Below are 18,142 nucleotides of genomic sequence, written 5' to 3'. Positions count from 1 at the left end.
ATTTAAGATTTAATATCAAAATCTGGAGCCTGCTTCGGATTCTGTCTTCTTCACTCTCTGGACCTCCCCCACTCATGCTCACTCGCGCGTTCTCTCTCTCAAAAAATAAATAAACTTAAAAAAAATATATATAATGTTTGTGGAACCTCTGAAGTACTTCAGTGAAGCCGTTAAGGTTATATGGTTTTCTAAGCCTTGATTAGAGAGATCTTGGCTATAAGAACTTGAACTTGAACCTGCAGTCTATGAGGATTCTTGAAAAGTTTAGGAGAGCTTGTGCAAAGACCAGATGTGTATTTGACATGATCATTTAAGAGGTGGTGAACTCTGAGAGAGAAAGGAAATTCATTTAGGAAGCAACTCCAATCAAGCAGATGAGAGAAATGGACACTCAAGTGTCCTCAAGTCCTGAGCTTGGGCAGAATGAGTGAAACTTGGGTGTCAGGGTCAAAGACAGTTTATAAAACAGGGAAGCATAAAGATAAAAGCAATCTATACTACCATCTAGTCCAGGGTTTGAATCCTGCCTGATGTATTCTAGTTTATGAAAATACAGAAAGCATCACAAAGTATAATCCTCTCGCAAACAGATACTGAAAACTGCAAATGCAAACAGATACTGAAAACTGCAAACAGAATCTGGTCTGGACATGATCTTACATCTTGCTATTCTGTGCCTCTTTTTAAACTATTAACCACAAGAGCCCCCATGGTTAGAGAATAGCAGAGCTGAGATCTGAACCCAGGCAGCCTAGCTACATACAGGGTCCATGTTCTTTACCATTTGCTATCAACATTTGATTCTGAGGTTGTGTGAATTCATCCTGTGGAAGTGAAGAGGCAAATACCAAATAGATTGAAATATAAAGGTATTGTGCTGGGAGAAAGGAAAACCAGAAGAGATAATCTCCCTTGTATGCCAGGTTAAGACGCTTGAACTTTGTATCTTAGAAACATGGAGAGGTTTTTTTGTTTTTGTTTTCTTTTGAGAAAGAGTGGGAGGGTCAGAGAGAGAGCCACGCAGGCTACTTACTGCCAGTACAGAGCCTGACGTAGGGCTCAAACCCACAAACCATGAGAACATGACCTGACCTGAAACCAAGAGCTGACTGCTTAACAGACTGAGTCACCCCAGCACCCCACACCACTGAGAGGGTTTAAGCAGAAATAATACATCCAGACTTGAAATTATACAAAATTGCTCTGGTGTGTTTTGCTTCTTTAAATTTCTTTAGCACCTGAACATATTTTTCTTTTTCATTTCCGGAATTGAACTTTCTCCAAACATCTTGTGCATTTACTTTACTGCCACCCACTCTACACTGCAAGTAAAATTTAATTCATTTTTTATCCATCAAATAAATATTAAAATTTTTTTTTGTATTTATTTATTTTTGAGAGACAGAGTGAGACAAAGTGAGAGTGGGGGAGGGGCAGAGAGACAGGGAGATACAGGATTGGAAACAGGGTCCAGGCTCTCAGCTGTCAGCACCGAGCCTGACACCGGGCTCAAACCCACAGACTGTGAGATCATGACCTGAGCTGAAGTCGGACGCTCAACCGACTGAGCCACCCAGGCGCCCCCATCAAATAAATATTAGGAGCACATTAGTTAATACAATGCACTGTTTCCAAAAAATCTATGAAAATAACACATAAAAGAAGTAAATTAAGAGATACTTTCCATTATAAAATAATACATTTACATATTTATGTAAAATTTCAAATTTATGTCTTTCAAATACATTAGAGGAAAATATCTGAAGGAATTTGTTTCTCATATTAACAAACCATTGTATAAAATGGAGCATGCATACATTTTTTTACTGATTCAAATGATCTAGTTAAGAACTATTACTAGTTAAACCAAACAACCTTTGGAAAACAAGTTTCCAGATGCCCCTGTTTATCAATGTGGAGGAGTAAATGAATACTCTATCAGCTGTGAGGGCAGGATGTCCTATATCTCAGTAATGAGAGATGATACTAATAAATAGTATTTTAGGTTAATTTAAGCAAAAATCCCTCAAGCAGGGATGCCTGGGTGGCTTGTTGGTTAAGTGTCCAACTCTTGATTTTGACTCAGTCATGATCTCACAGTTTGGGGGATCCAGCCCCACACTGGGCTCTGGACTGAGGGCATAGAGCCTGCTTGGGATTCTCTCTCTCTCTGTCTCTCAAATTAAATAAATAAACTTCAAAAAAAATCTTTAAAAATCCCTCAAGCAGAGAATGACAATTTAGAAAGTTTACAATCTAACTTTGACAAATTGCATTCATTTGATAGAAAGGGGATATGCAGTATATATATGTATGTAAACATACACACAAATGAATGTATGTATGCACATATATATAAAACATAACATATGATATACATATATACACACATACATAAAATAACATAATACAAAAGAAACTTTCCTATTGCCTCTCTGGAATCAGACCTTTTGTTTAAAAGCTTTGAATTCAGAAAATGGGGCACCTGGGTGGCTCAGTTTGTTGGGCGACCGACTTCAGCTCAGGTCACGATCTCACAGTTTGTGGGTTCAAGCCCTGTGTCGGGCTCAGAGACTGGAGCCTACTTCAGATTCTGTGTCTTCGCCTCTCTCTGCCCCTCCCCTGCTCACGCTCTGTGTCTGTCTCTCAATAATAAATAAACGTTAAATAAAATAAAAAATAAAAGCTTTGAATTCAATTCAATTCTCTCAACTTTTGGGGCACCTGGGCGGCTCAGCTGGTTAAATGTCAGACTTCAGCTCAGGTCACAGTCTCCCAGTTCTGTGAGTTTGAGTCCCGTGTCTGGCTTTACGTTGACAGCGTGAAGCCTGCTCCAGATTCTCTGTCTCCCTCTCTCTGCCCCTCCCCACTGTGTGCACTAGCTCCCTCTCTCTCAAAAAATAAACATTAAAAAAAAAAAATCTCAACTTTCAAGAATGTGTAAATTAAGCTGTACAATATTACACAAAGAATAGTTTCCAGAATATATTAGCCACAAACTGTCCTCCAAAGCAAGAGGGAACTATTCTCATAATTCAGAAAAATTCAGATATTAAAAAAAAAAAAAATTGGGTTTTACACAGGCTAAAACTGAAATGACTTTGGAACCAGGAGGGAAATCTGTATAGAAGAACTTTTCTATAATTTGTTCAAATTCAAGAAACTCATACTTTAAAAAGGATAAAACACAACCATAGAGCTGTAAAAAAAATAGTACAGTGTCTTTTTTTTTTTTTCAACATTTTTTATTTATTTTTGGGACAGAGAGAGACAGAGCATGAACGGGGGAGGGGCAGAGAGAGAGGGAGACACAGAATCTGAAACAGGCTCCAGGCTCCGAGCCATCAGCCCAGAGCCTGACGCGGGGCTCGAACTCACGGACCGCGAGATCGTGACCTGGCTGAAGTCGGACGCTTAACCGACTGCGCCACCCAGGCGCCCCTAAAAATAGTACAGTGTCTTGACCATAGAGTAATGAGGCTGATTTTTTTTCCCACAAGAATTAAAGTCACATGGAGTACAAGCCTGAAATGTGTGTCTTCTCTTCAGTCAGAAGCAACAGAGTGAGACCAGCCAAGAAGAGTGAGTCATATGACCACAGTTAGACAAAGTTGTCAAAGTTGTTTTCCATTTCATATGTCCTCTGGAAGGGCAAAAGTGGAAAAGCAGACCCAATTGTGAATGTTAGCTTTTCCACATTCAATAAGCTACAGGACAGCTGCTATATGCTGATTAGGGAGTAGTAATGGTACTTAAGTTCTAATACCTGAATTTCCCCTCTATTCAACTTCTTAAAATATGTTGAAAACATAGAGCATTACTAACGTAATTTCTCCTAATGTAATTGGATAGTCTAACTTGGCATCCTGTTCTCTCACTGATTTTGATTAAAATAATAATATTCATAAGGAAAAAAAGAGTTAAAAGAATACCATGAAAGGGCAAATGCTTTTATGGACAGACTTGAAACTGTTTGGTTGATTGCATTAAGTGTGCTTGCTAAAGAAGCTAAGGTCTCATTTAATTTCCTTGCGTGCTTTGCTTTGGTTCAAAAGAGCCATAAGCCCAGGATTTGGTCAGCACTTAAAACGTTTACTGAGTTTCCACTTGGTCCTTCCAGTCTGCTAAACGCATAGATGGTTCTATAAATATCTTGGGGCGCCTGGGTGGCTCAGTCGGTTGAGCGTCCGACTTCGGCTCAGGTCATGATTTAGCAGGCTGTGAGTTCGAGCCCCGCGTCCGCTCTGTGGTGACAGCTCATAGCCTGGAGCCTGCTTTGGGTTCTGTGTCTCCCTCTCTCTCTCTCTCTAACCCCTCCCCTGCTCATACTCTGTCTCTGTCAAAAATAAACAAACATTTAAAAAAATTAAAAAAAAAAAAGAAGAAATCAGACTTGGCTCATGTCCTCAAGGGGTTGGTCAAAAGATAAGGCTTTAAGAGAATGTATGTACCATACCAATCCACAACTTGAATAATGCCTAACATTTAATTGTTCCGTGTTTATAACGGGGCCAGAAGCTTTGAATGATTAATCTCATGTAAACCTTATGACAATTCTGACATTTAAGATTTTCAGGTAAGGACACTTAGGCCTAGATAAGTTATGTAACCTAAGGACAGTCAAAAGGATATACACCTGAATGTTTGCATCTGTTGAGTAATCTCTGGAGTTTCTGGGACTCTAGTGCCAGAAAGATCTTGCAAAATACAGACTTGGATGATGGGAGAAGGGAAAGAAGGAAGAGAAGGCCCTAGAGGCCCAGTCCTAACCTTGTCTCTTGTCCACAGGCAATCTTGACCAGGCTTTCCTGGTCACACCTAATGGCATTTGGCTTGTGGCAGATTCTTACTGCAAACCTGCTCTACTCAAGTCAGGGCCAAGGGTGGAGAGAGGGGACTGATACACGGACGAAATGAAAGCTGTCCGGGAGGGAGAACAGATGTAAGGGACCTCGAGGGGGTATCCCTTTGCAGCCCACACACGTGCCGGACACTGACTTGGAAAAGCAACAGGCTTCGAGAGAGACCCTGATTTGCCCCAATGCTAGGCCAACAATTACCAAAGACTTTGGCGAAGGCCGACTCCCACGCCCCCTCAAAGCTAACAGGCCGACAAGGGGCTGCCTAGGCAAGTGCGTGCCTGGGGCACAGCTGCCCGGAACGCGCCGGCGCTGGGAAAAGACTCCGGGAGAGAAAGACTGGGGTACTTCCCCCGCGACCCGCGCTAGCAACGCAGGCTTACGCTCCCGGCCTGGCCCCTCCCAGCCTCGCGTCTCTATAAACTTGCAGCCTCAGAGGGCACGGGAGGCAGGAGGACGTCAGCGACGCGCGGTCGAGCCTCCAGCCCGCCCCTCGCGCGCCTCTCGCTCCCTTCCCGTTGACGCTGCGACGGTCCGGCAGCGCTCCGACACATTCACGCGCGCGCTGCCGATCGCCGTCTCCACCCAGCCCAGCCCCGAACATGGCGGCTCTCAAACGTCTCTCCGCCTGGCCCTGGCTCTGCGCCTCCACCTGCCGCTCCGGCGGCGTCTGGTCCAAGGTAAAGTGCAAGCGAAGAAGGCCACGCTCCGCCAGAGAGCAGACGAAACCCCGCGTGTGCCCGTGTCCTCTCCCCTGCCCGCACCCACGCTGTCCAACCTACAAGTTAGCATCCGTGGCGCCGGGTCCAGAGGCAGCGAGACGCACCGACGCCTGCCTTGCCTCGCTGCTCCTTCGGGTGGCTGCCTTTGCGCGGTTCTGCAGCCGATTCCCCGAGCCAGGCGAGACCAGGCGTAGAGGCGCGCCAAGGGGCTGCAAGCGGGCGGGACGGCGTTTGGCAGCGGCGAGACGCCCTTCAGGGCACAATTGCGTCCTCAGGGGGGCACCGGGAGGGCGCGCGTGTCTACGGCGGGGTAGGGGTGACGGCAGCAGCAGGGGGCAGGTTTGCACCCCGCACTGGGATTTGAGGGCTGGGGGGCCTCTAGGGGCCCAGAACCCAGGGCTGGTTAGCCACGGAACGGCATGAGTTGGCCGCTGAGGGGGCGGATGCCGGGTGCCTTGGAGGTGGAATGCCGTCCCCTCCCTGTCTTCCCTTTTTTGGCTGCGCCGCACAGCACCGCGGCGGTGGGAAAGGGAACCCGGACTGGAGCGCACGCCTGGGCATCTTCCCTATCCAGCGGAGAAGCCTGTAGCGCTCCGGCCCGCCGTGGCTCGCGCGCGGTCTTGGGGCGCCGGCATCCTCGTTGGAGGATTTCCGTTTTCAAACCCTTAGAAAATCTTGTTCCGCCCTTGCTGCCAATTCGCCAACAAGTGGTATCCTGAGACACTCTTCGCGGCGATTGTTAGTTGATAGGTTTTTTGTTTTGTTTTGTTTTGTTTTGTTTTGTTTTTGCCTTGCTCTGTCCCTAAATGTAGCCCAAGCTCAGCTGGAATTCGTGTTCCGAGTTCCCTGAGGCCAGTACTGGCCCAGAAGTGAGTGGAGTGTAGCTCATCTCCGCTACCATGGTAACCGCGGAACCTCTTCCTTGCAAGAGAACAACAACAAAAAGGGACCTTTTTAACTTAGTAGCGTAGTAAATGATAGTTTTGTACTTGAAAAACATACCTTGCACACGGTGTACTCACAGACTGCCCCGCCCCATTACTGTTTCCCGCATCGAGTCTCTTGACAACAGTGAACTCAGGGGCCACTAAACCTCTTAGGTAAATGCTAGGGGGTGATGTAGAACTGGAACATTTTACTCATAAATGCCTCTTAGGAAAGGAAGCTTTTTGGTAATTGCAGGTAGCTCTGGGTTTATAAAGCATTATTAGAAGGGCACTTGACTAACCTTCAGTCACATTGTTGCAGGTGCTTTTGAAACTAATGCATGCCAGGACACTGTGATACCCTGCCTGGAGGTTAAAAACATTTGCTCTTTTGCCAGTTACTTATTTGCCTAAGTGTAAATTTACTCACTTTCCATATTTAGGTATAGCATTAAACCACTTCTGAAGCCCAGCAAACCTCTTCTCAGGTGGCAGTTACAAATTAGAGGTTTTGTGGGGCGCCTGGGTGGCTAAGGCAGTTAAGCCTCCTACTCTTGTCTCTTGATTTTATTTTAAATTTTAACGTTTATTTATTTTTGAGACAGAGACAGAGCATGAGCAGTGGAGGAGAGGAGAGAGAGAGAGAGAGGGAGACACATAATCCAGAGCAAGATCCAGGCTCTGAGCTATCCGCACAGAGCCCCATATGGGGCTTGAACTCATGGACCGAGATCATGACCTGAGCAGAAGTCAGACAGACACTCAACCAACTGAGCCACCCAGGTGCCTCTCTTGTCTCTTGATTTTAGCTCAGTGTCATGGTATCGGGATTGCCCCTCCCCTTTCCTTGGGCTCCGTGCTGACAAATCAGAGCTTGCTTGGAATTCTCTGTGCCTCTCCCCCTGCTCCTGCTCAGGCTGTCTCACTCTCAAAATAAACCAACATTAAAAAAAAAAAAATTAGAGGCTGTACCTCATTAAAAGTTCATATGAGGGTCCAAAGTTTCTTCCTTTCCAGTTTGATTGTCATAGATCCAAGTGCCTGCATGCAGGTGTTTCTTCAGGCTTGGCACTTGGCATTACGATTATTTAGTTCTTGAATTCTCATCTCTAACTTCCCTTAAACTTTAACACTTGGGTGCTTGTTTAACTTTTCAAATGTATACGTTGACTGCTTAACAAGATGAAAGTTTCTGGTTGTCAGGAACAATATCATATACCTTATTGTCCAACACTTTTTAAAAAAATTTTTAAATGTTTTATTTTTGAGAGAGAGAAAGAGCATGAGCCGGGAAGGGCAGAAGAGGGGGACAGAGGATCCAAAGTGAGCTCTGCAATGACAGCAGGGAGGCCCGATGTGGGGCTCGAACCCACCAACGCAAGATCATGACCTGAGTTGAAGTCAGTCGCTCACCTGATATGACCACACAGGCACCCTCCATCCCTTTCAACATTACATACTATCAGGCATAGTATAGACACTCAATACATGTTGAATATATGGTTGAAAGAACTCTGTGGACAAACAGAAATAGTAACCTTGAGAACTTTTTTGTTGAACATAACCAACAGCCCAAATGAGATGGTGTGTGTGTTGTGTGTGTGTTTGGCAAGTCTCTCAAACTTGAGTGAGCCTCAGGAGTGCCTGGAGGCTTTATATCAGAGAGGTTGCAGGGTCCAGCCGGGTGGGTGGGGCTTGAAGCACACTTTGCATAAATGAGTTCCCAGGTGATATTGATGCTTTGGGTCTGAGGACTACATTTCAGAGCCATTGGCATGGACTTAGATTTGAATAGACTATCTGAAGTTATCTTTCTTCTCCATTACTATTTTAGAGGGAGCATTTAATACTATTTTCCATTTACTGGGGAAAATTATTACTAGAAAAAGGTCCTCAAACTACCATTAATACTTTATTTACCTTTCTTTCTTGAACTTATTTTTTCCCATATCTCCCTTCAATTCCATTCTCCCCTGAGCTGCAGTCCTGGTACAACTTACTGGTCAACTCCACCTGGATGCCACTTAGTGCTTCAAGCTCTTTCTGACCCAAAATGACCCAGCCACAAAGTGGCTTTTTCCTCCCTTGTTTTGTTTTCATTATGGCTAACCGTACCGGTATCCATCCAGTGTGTAAGCTAGAAGTCTTGGTATCCTTCTTTCCTCCCCTCTTCCCTCCACCTCCAGTTGATAAGCGATGCCATGTGTGTACCTTTCCTGAAATTTCTGCGGGTCTGTCCTTGGTACTCTTTCCCAGCAACCATCTATTCCTTATAGCTCCCTGATTGGATATTACAGTTGTATTTAAGTTTTTGTAATTATTTAATGACTATTAGCCTGAGTAGTTTTTAAGTTTCATCTGTGCAGGGACTATGCCAGAGTGTTTTCTTTTTCTTTTTTTTTTTTTTTTTAAGATTTATTTATTTTGAGAGAAAGAGCATGGGGGAGGGGCAGAGGGAGGGAGAGAGAGACAGTCCCAAGCAGGCTCCATACTGTCATCTCAGAGCCCAATGTGGGGCTTAAACCCATGAACCATGAGATAATGACCTGAGCCAAAACCAAGAGCCAGGTGCTTACTCAACTGAGCCACCCAGGTGCCCCCTGAGTAGTTTTCTGTTTAATCCTGTATTCCAGTATTTAGTATGTTTGATGCAAAATGGATATTTTTTTGATCAAATGGGTGAATGAAACAATGATTTCCTCTGCCACTTTCATGTCTCAGGCTTTCATAGGAGTTGTGACATCTCTGTTTCAAAAGCTTTGCTGTCCCTTCCTCATTGAAGGATGAAGTTGAAATTCTAGTATGGTCCTTAAAGCCTTCCACAACCTGTCTCAGTCTCCTTTTCTAGCCTTATCTTCACAAACTTCTCTCCATGGGACCTGATCCCACATGTCCTTGAGCAAACACAGTGAGAGCCTTATATCTCCATGCCTTTACTCCTGCTTCTTCTCTTTCTGGATTCCCCATCCTCATTAGTATTTTAACTCTTGGCAAGCTCCTCGTGCTTTCTGATCTACCGGGCAGAATGCATCACTCCTTCACCTGTGCTCCTTTAAAGTGCTGGGCATCAATCCATCATTGGAATAGAACATGTATGTTCCCTCAGAAACAGTATGCTCCTGCTTTAGAGAATTGCCTAGTGTCAGTAATTCCCTGTGAGCTCCTTGCAAGTTATTTATTCATGTTATAAGTGTGTAACTGGTAGTGTTTAGTTTAAGGTGAACATTCTACCTTTTGACAGATACTTGTCCCGTAATGGACCATCATCAAAGCATTTCACACTAAACGCACTAAAGCATTTCAACACGTCATCACCTCTGCTTGGCCGTGGTACTCTATGCTCCTTGCCAAGTGTGTGTGTTTAGCTACCCACGTATTACTGTCTTTTCCTCCCAAGAGGGTCCTCTTCATCTCTCTCCATATGACTTCTGTTCCCCACTTCTGTGGATCAAACTTTCATACTGAAGTGGGCAGTATCAGTCTTCCTGTGTCCTGATTTATTTAACTGTAAGGTGACAAGGTCAGTATCACCTGGGTGTACAGTTCCATATCATTAAGATAAGATAATTTAAAGATAAAAAAGCAATATGCTGTGTTGAGTTTCCCTTAAAGGACTTCAAAATGAAGTGCATTTTTTTGAAGTTCTGGAGCATTGAATGACAAGAAAAAAAGAAATTTAGGCACAAGAAGTAATGGTGGAAGTGGTAAGAAAGGAAGGAGATTCTGAGTTGGGAAGCCATGAGATGAAATTTAGGCTCAACTGTGAAATCGGTTTTCAGATTCTAAATGCAAGAATTTGAACCAGAGGACAAAGAGTAAAGATGGAGAGGATTTTAAAAAGAGAAATAGATTAAATAGAAAAAAATTTGTAGTGTAAGAATTTTGATTATTTCTTGCACTTCAGTACTTTGATCTTTTGCGGTACAGTCATTTTTATTTCCTTCCTCCAGTAGCAATAGCAGAAACTAGTGGCAACATAAAGTGAAATTTTGCAGAAGGTGGGAGAGTGGAAAAGCAAAATGAAATACACTAGGTGAATATTAAAGAAGACCTTGGTGAAAAAAATTATCCTCAGAATAAATAGATGTTGAAGCTGAACAGTTCATCACTCTTTGTTCTTTTGGTAACCTCTGCAAACTTGAAGGCTATTAGCAGATGGTACTTGGGTCTTTTTACCTCATTGTTCTAGCATTTTAGAAGACATGTCAATTTATGAGCAGCATAGAGCTTCACTTTGAATTCAGTTACCTAAGAAAAAAGGCACCTCTCCTGCTTAGTCTTAGAGGGTGTTAGCAGTGATGCTCCTTGACTCCCAAAGGCTGGGGTATGGGAGAGAATGTGGGCAGGGAGAAAGCCTGTTCAGAAAACAAACCCAGAGGCTTTCCCTAGGATGCTGCTTCCCCCCCACCCCCACCCCCCCAGACTTGAAGCCTTAAAGATACACAGGAAACATTCTGGTGCAACTGGTTTCAGACACCGTGCTTCCTCTTTGCCTCCCTACCTGCATGCATGCTTCTAGCTTGCCTGGTAATCTGAATACTTAGAATGGCAAATTTGACTACAAATAAAATAAACGTGTTCAAATAATCTTAAAGCTAGGACCCATTTTTCAAACTCTCAACAAAAATGGTGTGGATTAATTTGCTCTAGCATGGGTCATGCTAAAAAAATTCTTTGTCAAATCAGTAATATGTACATACATGTGTGTATGAGTAGGGTACAGCAGGAAGGTTAAAAATGAAAACTGGGGTGCCCGGGTGGCTCAGTCGGCTAAGCGTCTGACTTCAGCTCAGGTCACGATCTCATGACGGTTCATGAGTTCGAGCCCTGCGTCGGGCTCTGTGCTGACAGCTCAGAGCCTGGAGCCTACTTCAGATTCTGTGTTTCCCTCTCTCTCTCTCTGCCCCACCCCTCCAGGCTCCCCCCCCAATCTCTCTTTCAAAAATAGATAAACTTAAAAAAAATTTTTAAGTGAGAACTAAACTCCAATCAATGACAAGTTAATCTTCTCCAAAAGAAGCAAACATCCCCAGGGTATCTTCTGAAGTCCAAGCCCAGGGCTGAGGCCAGGGCTGAGTGTTTCTGCTATACCATTACTTAATCCTCACTGTATCCTTGAGAAACAACTGTTATCCTTTTGTAAATTTAACATCCCCCCCCCCCCCCGATTTTGCAATTTTCTCAGTGTCATGCAATTGTGGTTGAACTGGAATTTGAAACAAAGGTATTTTTGACCCCGGGATTACTGGAGTGTGACCCATTAAGCCACGCTATTGATTTCTCAGCAAGTAGATAACAACGGTCAATATAACAGATAGCAAAAGTCAACAAACATTCACCGAATGCGTGAAAAATGAAAAAAACAAAGTTGGACATAAATTCTTAAGTATATTGAGCCATTCTCCCATTCCCTGCAAACACTGAGCATCTATTTGTGTTTAGCTTTTCATTATCTGGATAAATGTGAAACACTTGAGTCTTTTCTAAAATACTTCTGAGGTATTTTTTTTCAAGGTGTGGGGCAAGTGTTTCAATAATTTCTGACTAATGAAGATACTAGTTTTCAGCTGAAACAGAGGAACAGAAGACCTGTCAAGTCTGTTTATGCTTTTGTTTCTCCTTGTGAACCCCAAAAGTGTCCTGGATGTAGGAGAAATGAGTTTTCTTTTGACTTCCTCTCTACAGGATTCATGTTTCTTAGTCTATAGATAAGTAGTTCAGGGTGATCTCTCCCCTAGACTGCTTAGGTGTAGATGAATTCTTTTATTTTCTTCCTCCTCCTCCTGCTGAGGCCCTGACTCTTCACCAGCACCCCCACTTTTTTTTTTTTTTTTTTTTTTGGTAAGAGATAGGATTAGCATTAATTTATATATTTCATGTTTTTACACATTTCCCCCAATTTTACTGAGATATAATGGACAAACGACACTAAGTTTAAGGTGTACAGAGCAATGACTTGACTTGTCCTTCACTGTTTAGTGAAGATAATGACAGTAGAGTTCCTCGTGAAAAAATAGGGTATTCATAACGATTTGTTGTCTCTAAATAATGAAATAGAGTAAGATTAGGGCATTTCAAAAACAGGGAAAGGAGCATATTGTGGTAGAAGGACTCTGTGATGGAAGGCCAAAACCTGGGATCTGGTCTTGCTGTAACACAGTGTTGGGTATGTTACAATTACAAAATCTTACTCAGCTTCAGAAACTTGACCTGTAAATAGAATTGGTGGGACTAGAATACCTGTGTATTTTTCTTTTTTCTATTTTCAAGGAGACATTCTTAACTTTATTTCGTGATTCATCTGTTGGCCTCTTTATTGAGGCTATTGAACTTTTAATTTCCAGGATTTAAAAAAAAATATTCGGTGTTCAAATAGAATCCAATAAATCCTTGCTACTGAGGATGGGACAGAGAAGTAAGCTGTCTGCAGCTCAGCCTATTTCCTTTCTAGCTCTGCCTCCTTTTATTTTTGGCATTTGGGTGGTGTGCCAGGTTGTACCCCCTGTGTTTGCCTGACCTGGACGAAGGTTGAATTTAAAGGGACAAAAGTCGGGGCGCCTGGGTGGCTCAGTCGGTTAAGCGGCTGACTTCGGCTCAGGTCACAATCTCACGGTCCGTGAGTTCGAGCCCTGCGTCAGGCTCTGTGCTGACCACTTGGAGCCTGGAGCCTGTTTCAAATTCTGTGTCTCCCTCTCTCTGACCCTCCCCCATTCATGCTCTGTCTTTCTCTGTCTCAAAAATAAATAAACATTAAAAAAAATAAAAAAAAAAAATAAAGGGACAAAAGTCATCTGTGTAACCTTTGCAGATCTTATTTGGCTTTCAGTATAGTTCTCTTAAAGGCAATAGGCTTTTGTAGTAATTGACACTTTTTATGAAAGAAGTTTATAGAGGAAGAAAAGAATGCTAGAAACTTACTAATGCCATTACCTTGACCCCATAGGTCGTCTGTCAAAGACTGGTAAGGCAGTGTGTGTGAGTTTACAACACTTACAGACCTTTTAACATGGCAGCATATGAGGAGTCAAGAGCCATGCTCTTTACTCCTTCTCTTTTTAGGTTGAATGCATAATAAGAAGTAAAGGATAAGTGACATTGATTATGAATGATTACAACACAGTGAACTCTGATTTTCTCCTGTCCATATTGTGTATGAAGCATAAAGAGAGAAACCGTTTAAAACTGATTGTGAATATTCACTAGATAACCCGTTTTGCACCGAATAGGTCACTGTGGTAAGACTAGGCACGCCTCCCTCATAGGTCATAGTCTCTTATTTTTTGAAGCATCTATAAACTCCAAGCACCATAGGGGGATGGATCTTTTTGTGTGCTGGTCATTACTTGTCCTCTTAGGAGGCATTCGCTGACCTAAGACTGGGTCAGGGCCCAACTACGTATTTGTATATGGGTTATACCATACCTGATCTCCAGGGCAGCAGTCATGTCTTAGCATTTACTGGATGGAAGTAAGCACCATAGTAGTTGGCACATAGTAAGCTCTCAATGAATATTTGTTGACCGAATGGAAGGTTAGCTCACTATCAGAAACTGATGCTTGATGACATCATTATTGTGAATCTGAGTCCCAGTGTATGGGCTATCAACTTTCAGTGTTTTGGGTGGCCACAAATGACACAGAATTTTCCTTTATATAATGGAATGTATCCATCATGATCACAAGGGAAGTCCGTTGATAGTGTGTGGATAGGGTATGTCCTTTCTACTCTTAGAGTGAATTATTTGCAGCCCCACTCTTTCAAAGAGCAGATAGTGAAATTATCATTGCATATATAAAAAGTGAATGTATATGCAAAGATATGTCTAAATGATTATTCACTTAAAAATCTTTAAAAATATTTTAGGGATGTGTTGGCTACTTTTCAACCAGTACACATCGCCATACCAAATTTTATACAGATCCAGTGGAAGCTGTAAAAGACATCCCTGATGGTGCAACGATTCTGGTTGGTGGTGAGTAATTGTATTGTTTTCCTTTTTGTGATGGTAACATTCTTAAGTTTTTAGCAAAGCAGGGAAATCAAAGTGGCAAAGCTATGTAGATTAAAAATGCCAATTATTTTATTATTAATTCATTATTTTATTTTTATTCATAATTCAGCATGTTATGTAATTATTAAAGGTTTATTAAGTCATAGTACTTAATGTACGTTTTATTTCTTTTTGTGTTTCTTTTTCTATTATTTTGAAAAGCTGAAGCTTAAAATGGATGTCTTATTAGTAGCTTTGAAAACATTCCTAGATCCTTTGGAATTCTGTTTAACTTAAAACATCTGCATTAGGGGCGCCTGGGTGGCGCAGTCGGTTAAGCGTCCGACTTCAGCCAGGTCACGATCTCGCGGTCCGGTCCGTGAGTTCGAGCCCCGCGTCAGGCTCTGGGCTGATGGCTCGGAGCCTGGAGCCTGTTTCCGATTCTGTGTCTCCCTCTCTCTCTGCCCCTCCCCCATTCATGCTCTGTCTCTCTCTGTCCCAAAAATAAATTAAAAAAAAAAAAAAAAGTTGAAAAAAAAAAAACAAACATCTGCATTGATCTCATCATCCCTTAGCTAGCCACTCCTTTGGTTATTCCTCATTTTAGGAGATAGAAAGCATAAATGCACCTATCTATTATTGAGGCCTCTGAGTTCTATTGCTTCACCTTGCTTGGAATGTCTTTTAGAACCACGGTCTCACACTCATTAAACTTGCTGCCTGATTCTTGTGATTTTTTTTTTTTTTTTTTTTTAATTTCTAGGCCTTGGTTGTAGTCTAGCCTTATTTTTAGGGCTGCTCTTCATTCATTCATCCATTCAACTGATCAGTCATTGAATGTCCATTTTAAACCTAATACTATTTGACAAATTGTGGAAGATACAAAGAAGTAAAAGTCATTAGGCTTCTGATTCTGCAAAACTCTACTGAAGCATATAAAACAAACATGCTTGAATAAGTAGCTACATAAAGGTTGAATTCTAAACTCTAGATATGCAGTAAAGTATAAGATATGCAATGTGTAACCATCGTGCAGCCATATTAGCAGGTTGCATTTGTCTTTATTCTTAGGGTTCAAAGATTTGACGGTGATGTCTGGTGCTACACAATGGTCCAGAACATTTGGATGCAGCTGTGTAGCCGTTTATTGAGTTGCTGAGATATGTCTATATTTCACTTAGTAGATCTAATAATGTGCTTTGCATTTTTTTTTTTCTTTTTTAAGGGAAAAGAGTAACACGTAGATTTCTCTGAAAGAACATTATCCTCTTCACAAATCATTTGTCTTTTTCACTTACTATAGGTTTTGGGTTATGTGGGATTCCAGAGAACCTTATAGGAGCTTTACTAAAGACTGGAGTAAAAGGGCTGACTGCAGTCAGCAACAATGCAGGGTAAGTGTGCATTTTTAAAACAATTGGCTTGAAACAAATGACAGTTCTCTATAATATTTATACAAAGTTTAAGAATGAAATAAATTTTCCTCATTTTATGAGCAACATGCTCAAGTATCAAAAGATAGTTTTTAACAAGCTCAAGAGTTAGAGGTTACATTTCTTCAAATATTTTTGGTACCATTCTTCATAATCATAAGTAAAGCAGACTTGCATAAATGTGTCTCTTAATCTGATGTGCTTTTATTTTTCTAAATTTCAAATATATTATTAAAGTTAAGATATGTATTTTCAAATTGAATCTTTCATTTTATAATTCAGAGATGTCCCTTTATATCTTGTTATTATAGATCATTCTGTATAGTGGAAGATTTCAAGCGGTTTGAAATATGTTTCAAGTCTTTCCTTTGGTTATACCATATTCTAGATGATATGTAAGGTTATCATTAATCATTAAAAATGTTGCTGGTCTTGGTAGAAGGAGGAGGATACGCAGCCAGCACTTAAGACAGTAGGGTCTCAATCAAAGTGGTCAACAATAAGCCATCACATTTTAATAATGGCATGCACATTAAGATATGTTATGGAGAAAAAAAGTATTTTTATATAAAGCGATAAGTTATCAGTTTTCTTTCAACAGCGAAAGACTTGGAAGAAAAAAACTGAAAAATTAACTAAATTTGCAGTTTAGCCTAGTACCATAAATGCAATTTCGAATAAATTGTACCAATTGTTTAAGACAGGACACAGATCCTACATTTGTGCTCATGTTTTCTTTGCTGAGTTTATTTATGCTCTTGTTTTCATCTAGAAGGTTCTCCCACCTTTTCTCTGCATATCCACATCTTTCCCATTTTTTAGGATCCAACTCAGGTTGTACATCCTCAAAGAAACCTTATCCAATTAAAGAACTTCTCTAGACTTACTGATTTTGCCCCTTTCTGGGTTCCTTTGGAGACTTCTAGCATTTCTTTGTATACTGAATTGTATTTATTCCCTGAGGTATATTACAGACTGATCTTTTGCTTAAAGTAGTTTTTTCTTCCGTACTATGCTGAGCCTGAGGCACAGAGTCACTAAGTGCTGGAACTGGATGGGTTTGTAGAGGTTATCTGTTCTAGTTCCCTCATTTAACAGAGGAAACTCATTTGTAAATAGGGAAGTGACTTGTTCATGATCACTTGATATTTCTTAAACCCGTCCCATGCCCTGTGAACTTACTTTGTACTTATTAAAAATAGTTTTGACTATCAGTACTTTGTTGGGTGTTCCAGCTAGCTCAGTGCTTATAAGAAATGGTATAAATCAGTGTAAATTCTTGATGCAGAGTAAGTACTGATAACCACACAAATCTTGAACATGGAGAAGGCACTTTGCATATCCTCATTGGCAGTTGATTCTCTCAATTAGGTGGGTTTAAATCCTAGAGGCCTATGGCAACGAGAGCTTTGTTTTGGCCCATTAGAGTCAGACAAATAAGGAAAACTTAGCATTGCTCTGTTGGAGAACCAAAGATAGTTTGAAATGTTGAGTAAATGGAGAGAACTTAGAAGTAATAACTTCTCTCTCATTTAGAAAAAGGCTTTTTATGGAAGGATCTGCCCACATTAGAAGTCTTTCAAAGGTCAAGACTCCTGATTGTTTTTATTTTGTTTTTAGTTATGAAAGGGACCTGTTGCCATGAGGTACCACTTACCTCCCTGGGTATGTAGCATTAACTGTTAGTCTTGATGAGATAAACTTTCCCCCTCACGATCACTTAGATGAATCAGTACTTTGATATGGATTGATTAGGAAGGTAGGAAAAATTGAAACCATGCTTTTCATTATTTTTTAAAAGACTTTGATATATGAATTACAAGCTTGTATGAGCAAAAAGTTTTACAATAAACTATATATCAACCAATTCACAAGTAAGGGAAGATTAGGTGTGTTATATTAATTACACTCATTTCCTCATGACAAGATTATTTTATTAATTTTTTTTAAAGTTTATTCTGAGAGATAGAGAGAGGGAGGGCATGTGCACAAGCATGAGTGGAGGGAACAGAGAGACACAGACAGAGACAGAATTCCAAGCAGCCTTGTGAGATGGTGACCTGAGCCAAAATCAAGAGTGGGATGCTTGAATGAAATATGGCCCTTTGTAGCAACGTGGATGGAACTGGAGAGTGTGATGCTAAGTGAAATAAGCCATACAGAGAAAGACAGATACCATATGGTTTCACTCTTATGTGGATCCTGAGAAAC

The 18,142-nt window shown here is 41.5% G+C and overlaps 2 protein-coding genes across 2 annotated transcripts in view; one reads left to right on the top strand and one right to left on the bottom strand.

The window, feature by feature from the left end:
- The window catches only part of RIMOC1 (RAB7A interacting MON1-CCZ1 complex subunit 1), a 50,106-nt gene extending 43,741 nt beyond the window's left edge, over positions 1 to 6,365 (bottom strand). The window contains exon 1 of the mRNA XM_058718681.1: positions 5,642 to 6,365. Within this exon, the coding sequence (XP_058574664.1) occupies positions 5,642 to 5,651 (10 nt within the window). The 5' untranslated portion in view covers positions 5,652 to 6,365. The remainder of the gene's footprint in view (positions 1 to 5,641) is intronic.
- Positions 5,279 to 18,142, top strand: part of OXCT1 (3-oxoacid CoA-transferase 1) — a 138,914-nt gene continuing 126,050 nt past the window's right edge. Inside the window, exons 1-3 of the mRNA XM_058718573.1 lie at positions 5,279 to 5,539; positions 14,372 to 14,480; positions 15,802 to 15,892. Of these exons, the coding sequence (XP_058574556.1) occupies positions 5,462 to 5,539; positions 14,372 to 14,480; positions 15,802 to 15,892 (278 nt within the window). The 5' untranslated portion in view covers positions 5,279 to 5,461. The remainder of the gene's footprint in view (positions 5,540 to 14,371; positions 14,481 to 15,801; positions 15,893 to 18,142) is intronic.

The sequence above is a fragment of the Neofelis nebulosa genome, chromosome 1 (assembly GCF_028018385.1).
Source record: "Neofelis nebulosa isolate mNeoNeb1 chromosome 1, mNeoNeb1.pri, whole genome shotgun sequence".
Classification (NCBI taxonomy): domain Eukaryota; kingdom Metazoa; phylum Chordata; class Mammalia; order Carnivora; family Felidae; genus Neofelis; species Neofelis nebulosa.
The sequence above is the reverse complement of the archived record's forward strand: the minus strand, read 5'-3'. Positions and strand labels throughout refer to the sequence as shown.